The following is a 5,991-nucleotide window of genomic DNA, read 5'->3' as shown; positions in this document are numbered from 1 at the left end:
GGCTGCAGCATTCATAATAGATTGTAGAGGAGAGAGTCGGGTTAGTGGAATACCAGAGAGGAGGAGGTTACAGTAGCCCAGACAGGAGATAAGAGCGTGTACAAGGAGTTTGGTGGTCTCAGGGGACAGGTAGGGGCAGATTTTGGAGATGTTCTGAATATGGGGGGTAATTTGGGGGGCAGAATCAAAGGTGAGGCCAAGATAACGTGCCTGAAGGGAGGGAGGAATAACAGTGTTATTATCAGTTAGATATATGTCAGGGGGAGATTAGGAATTTGAGGGGGGACATAATCATCTTCGAGGGGAATTACCTTACTTTGTACAAATGTCCTCCCATTTATTGTGAGTTGAAGAGGAATCTCTCCAACAAGACACCGAAAGCAAACTGTACACTGAAAATGGGTTCTATCTCTTATGTTTGGCAACAATTGCATTTCAAAGAAAATAAATGTTGATTTTCAATTTGCAGATAATCACAGACATTAGGCCAGATTTATTTCAGCTTTCCAAGACTGTACAGGATACACTTTCATCAGTAAAGGTGGGTAATCCAGTAAACCTAGAATAGATTTCTGTAAAGTCACTTGTTAGCAAATGTTTTGAATCCTGGACCGGATGCATTCCAGGTTTGCTGGATCACAAAGCTTCACTGATGAAAGTGTATCCTCTCCAACCTTGCAGAGCTTTAATAAATTAGGCCCAAATGATTAGTGGAATGCAGGAATTAGTGTTCAGCCACCTAAAGCAGCGATTACATCTCATCCATCCAAGATTATAGATCTGTGTGCTGTAATGAACTACTGGCTGAAAGGATTTTACTGCACCAATTAACCTTTCTATAGAAGGCAAATGTTCACTTTGCTATCAAAAGTTCCCTCCAGCAGACCATACGGAACATCTGGTATTATAATTCATACAATTGTGTAGCTGTTTTCACAATCTGATCTCTGTATGAACACTTTTTATGCAACAAACACAAAACTATTTACAAATAGGGTGTGTAAATATTTAAATACTTTATTGAAAAAGCAAAACAATTTATAAGAAACAGTTTTTTATTCCGTACAAGAAAAGACTTCTGATTTCTTTCTATATAGAACACTCACAATTGCATATTCTAGGCCAAATCTGCACAATTCAGATCCCCAATAAAAAATGGATCAGATGCAAAATGTAGTCAAATATTTGTGTACCCCCGGGCCATTACATCTATATGAGCTTGTTGCCATTCCAAATCCATGGCCGTTAATATGGTGTTGGCCTTCCATATGCAACAATCACATCCTCCATTCATCTGGGAAGGATTTCTAACAAATTGGGAGGATTGTCTGTCGGAATTTTCCCCCCTATTGGTGAGGTAAGGTACTGATGGTGGGGATTTGCTCCTATGGGTGAGGTCGGGGACTGATGTTAGATGGAAAGACCGGGCTTGCTATTCCAATTCATCCCAAAGGTGTTCAGTAGGGTTGAGGTCAGGGCTCTGTGCAGGACACTCGAGTTCCTCCACACCAAACTGGTGACCCCATGTCTTTATGGAGCTGGCTTTGTACCCCGATACACAGTCAAGGGTTTTCACCAAACTGTGACCACAAGGCTCGAAGAAAACAATTGTCTACAAGGTCTTTTGTTTGAACTTTTATTGAAAAGATCTGCACCAAACCATGAAGAGGCTTCTCAGACTTTTGACCCTTGGGCCCAGAATTGCCTACGATGCCTTTGTATGATGAAGGATTACCAGGACTCAATTCATTGGGAACAACTGGTCTCCATACATTGGGCCATATAGGAAGGTGTGATGTTGGATGAGAAGACCTGGTTCATCATTCCAATCCATCCCTAAGGTGTTCAGTAGGGTTGAGGTCAGGGCTAAGTACAGGACACTCGAGTTCCTCCACACCAAACTGGTGACCCCATGTCTTCATGGAGCTGGCTTTGTACCCCGGGGCACAGTCATGGGAGTACAGAAAAGGGGCTTCACCAAAATGTGACCACAAGGCTGGAAGACACAATTGTCTACAAGGTCTTTGTATAATGAAGGATTACCAGGACCCCTCACTGGGGACACCTGATCCCAAACATTTGAAGGAGAAGGGGGTCTAAATACATTTGTTCTTTCTATTTTATTTTGGATTTGTTTTATTTAATACATCACCAGTCCAGAGTTCTACACAAACTACATTTCCTCCTTATTGTCATGTCACAACCTGATCTAAATCAAATAAATCTTTGCTGAATTCAGAATTCTTTGCACTTAATAAAGCCTATGAGTGTTCACACTGAGCTTTGAGCTTTTCCTACCAATGTCCTAAAGCAATTCTTTCTGTTGTATACAGTGTTTTCATCTCCTTTTAAGATTACAGGTGGAGCAATAATTCATTCGATAGAAAGCCCAGTTCTCAAGCAACTTATCACCACGGCTCCAAGTGTGAAGATGCAGGATCCCCAAGCAAGTCCATAACCCCAGCTAAACAGGGAAGACAGGGGGAGTAATGGCGCTGCTAGGAGAAGTGAGAAGAGCAGGAGAGCGCTGATCTGCAAGAGAACTTCAGAGACAAAATGGTGTTAGTAATCAGGTGACATCAAACACATGCTATGTCATAGGAAACCATCTTGTTAAATCAGGAAACTCGATTGGTTATGTTCTGTATGTGGCTGGCTTTAATCACAATTCATCAGCAGGCAATGTTAATGTCACGTTATTCACTTGTGGTAAAAGGAAGCCCCAGGTCAAAGCCGTGCTGAGTTTTCCTTGCCTGGCTACAATGGTCACCGCAGGGTAAATATTCCCTAATGCACCGTAAATAAAACCTAAAGACATATCCATAGGTGCTGGGACCTTTCCATAGGTGCTGGGACCGTTTCCTTTAATTGTATTGTAAAAAGCATTTTAATGAATTGGGCCAGGAAATGTTACTATAATATTTATTATTATCCATAATTTATATAGTGCCAACATGTTATGCAGTGCTGTACAAAGTCCATAGTCATGTCACTAGCTGTCCTTCAAAGGAGCTCACAATCTAATGTCCCTATATGTCTTTAATAGAGCTTGAGGTCAATTTTGAGGGGAAGCCAATTAACCTAAATGCCTGTTTTTGGGATGTGGGAGGAAACCCACACAGACACGGGGAGAACATAAAAACTCCATGCAGAATATACCAGAGTTTGATTTATAATTATGTCAAGGGACTGAAACTGAAGAATGTGATAATAACAGAGTCCTCAGATCTTCAAAGTGAATTAAAGGTAATTATCTTGCAGACCAGTAAAAAAGATTCATTATTATAATATAAAAAAAAATACATTTTGAAATAAATTTACAAATGATGACCCCATGCAAAAAAAGTAACTTTCACACCCAAAATAAAACACTAAAATACATCTTCATTGCTGATTCATAAGCCTGTAGCTTCTCGATCAGCACTCGGCTACACATAGGGCGCTATTTATAAATTATTTCTCTTAATTTATAAATAAAGCCCTTAGTCCTACCCACTGCTTCTGCTACTCGCATTCCAATAGGAAATATAAGAAATGCAAATAAAGGAGGATCTGGCTCGGTGATTGGGGAATTCTCACATTTAAACCTTTCACATTCAAGACATTACCTGATATTAAGAGTAGAAATGAGAGATTGCGGAACTTCAGGGGCTGCTTTACTTGGCAGATCCACAGCACGGAAACTATGAACCACACGCCAGAGATCAGCGTGGCACATAAGACAAGGATAAGTGTAGCCACCTGCCAGTCTGAAAATGATAACAACATTGTTAAAGATAATACTAATAACAACAAAAAAGACCTTGTACTATAAACTGCTCCACGGTGTAATAAAAATCTGCATTCTTGGAACCATAAACAGCACATCAAGCATGGTCCTAATTATTCCAGAAGGCAAAACAATTTCTTTCTGATCCATATAGGTGGGCCCCTGGATAGAATTAGACTTCCTGTAGTTTATTCCACCGTTTCAAGGCTCCTATTGTAAAGACTTTGTTCCATATTGCAGCTGTAAACTTTTTTTCTTTGGTCTCAGATTGACCCTTAGTCTTTTGCAATGATGTTTGATTAAACAACTTTTCAAAACATAACCTATATTGACAATTTATGGATTTATTTATGGTGGTCAAATCCCTTCCTATTTGTTCAGTTTAAGGTTCTCTGTATCCCTAATGCGTGTAGTTTCTGTACAAATCATCCTTTTTGTGAACCCAAAACTGAACTCAATGGCCCTGATATATGAAAGCTCTCCAAGGCTGGAGAAGATGCACTTTCCTCAGTGAAGCTGGGTGATCCAGCAAACCTGGAAACGATCTGGTCCAGAATTCAAAACATTTGCTAACAAAAAGCAAATGGCTTTTTCAAAAAATCCATTCCAGGATCACCCAGCTTCACTGATGAAAGTGTATCCTATCCAGCCTTAGAAAACTTTATTAAACCAGGCACACTATTCCAGAGGAGGTCTCACTTTTTTGGTACGGGGCAGATCATGTCTTTCTAGAAGTGAACAGTTGGTATTGAGAGCAGTTATTGGCCCTGATTTATCAAAGCTCTCCGAGACTGGAGAAGATAGACTATCATGGGAGAACCTAGGTGATACAGCAAACCTGGAATGGATCTGTTCCAAGACCAAAAATATTTGCCAATTTACAGAATTTTAAGAAATCCATTCCAAGTTTGCTGGATCACCCAGGTTCTCCCATCATAGTCTAATTTCTAATTTCTCCCATCATAGTCTAATTTCTCGAGTCCTGATGTGGTTTAATTAATCAGGCCCATTGGGTCCATAATCTAGCACAGGGGTCGGCAAACTCCGGCCTTTAGGCCAGATATGGCCTAGCCGGTAGTTCGTTCCGGCCTAACGCCCCCTGGCCAATCTGGCCTAATTCAAGCCGGCAACCCGCGGCTCCAGGGCCAGAGGGGCGTTAGGAACTAAGGGAGCTGCCGGAGCTTCGCTGCCGCCCCCTTGCTGTGGCTCCCCTATTTATTGCGGCCGGTGTTGATACTTCCGCCGCTTTGGTAAATAGGGAACCCTCCCTGAAGGGAAATCCCTCTCCTCCGCAATGCAGACAGAGGAGAGGGATTTCATTTCAGGGGCGTTCCCTGGTGGTGGGCGTTATTAGGGTGGGACTCAGAATCCCGCCTAGTGTGCTCCCGCCAACCCCTGAAATGGCCTAGTGGCCATAAGACTTTTCTGACCCCTAGTCTAGCAGGACACACAGATTTATTTATTCAATATCCCTAAATGTTTGATTGTTGTTTATACTGAATAATGTATCCTAATACATTTTTTTATACTGTAACATGACAATGCTTTAAATTCCATGTCCCTTCCCGCTATAGAACTGGCTATGCTTCAAATCTCAGCACTAAGAAGGTTCGTACAAAAGCCAGCCATGTCTAAGCAGTGTTCTCCCTAGCCTCTCTTAGCTGGGCGCACTACCCAGAGTTTGGTCACAATACAGGGGCCACCACCCACCTACAGATTTTTCCCACTCAGCTTAAAAACAATTCTGGAGAATACTGCCAAGACTGAGCCTCCCAGGAGATTTAATAATGCAGAAAATCCCTGACAAATTTAAGGAGAGTTGTGGATCAGGTAAGTGACATGACATGACTATGATATGATTTGGATGGATCTAAATAGAACAAATTATGGCTACAGACAGTAAGTATCAGAACACCGACAGGTATCAGCTAGTTGCATATTTCTGTTATCCATCCCTCCCCTCAGGTACGTTGTCTTGGCATTACCTTCTATTCTGTCCTTTAATTTACCCCCATATTCAGAACATTTCCAGGTCTCGCTTTCATCTGCGCAACATCTCTGAAATCTTCCCCTACCTGTCCCCTGAGACCACCAAACTCCTTGTACATGCTCTTATCATCTCTCGTCTGGACTACTGTAACCTCCTCCTTTCTGGTATTCCACTAACCCGACTCTCTCCTCTACAATCTATTATGAATGCTGCAGCCAGACTCATCCATCCT

General features: G+C 41.7%; 1 protein-coding gene across 1 annotated transcript in view; it reads right to left on the bottom strand.

Annotated features, from left to right (window-relative positions):
• Window positions 1-992: 992 nt before the first annotated feature.
• Window positions 993-5,991, bottom strand: part of LOC140343333 (transmembrane protein 47-like) — a 9,062-nt gene continuing 4,063 nt past the window's right edge. The window contains exons 2-3 of the mRNA XM_072429973.1: window positions 3,609-3,749; window positions 993-2,543 (exon numbers count right to left, since the gene is read on the bottom strand). Coding sequence (XP_072286074.1) covers window positions 2,374-2,543; window positions 3,609-3,749 — 311 coding nt within the window. The 3' untranslated portion in view covers window positions 993-2,373. The remainder of the gene's footprint in view (window positions 2,544-3,608; window positions 3,750-5,991) is intronic.

The sequence above is a fragment of the Pyxicephalus adspersus genome, chromosome Z (assembly GCF_032062135.1).
Source record: "Pyxicephalus adspersus chromosome Z, UCB_Pads_2.0, whole genome shotgun sequence".
NCBI classification, from domain to species: domain Eukaryota; kingdom Metazoa; phylum Chordata; class Amphibia; order Anura; family Pyxicephalidae; genus Pyxicephalus; species Pyxicephalus adspersus.
This window is presented reverse-complemented; position numbering and strand designations above follow the sequence as displayed.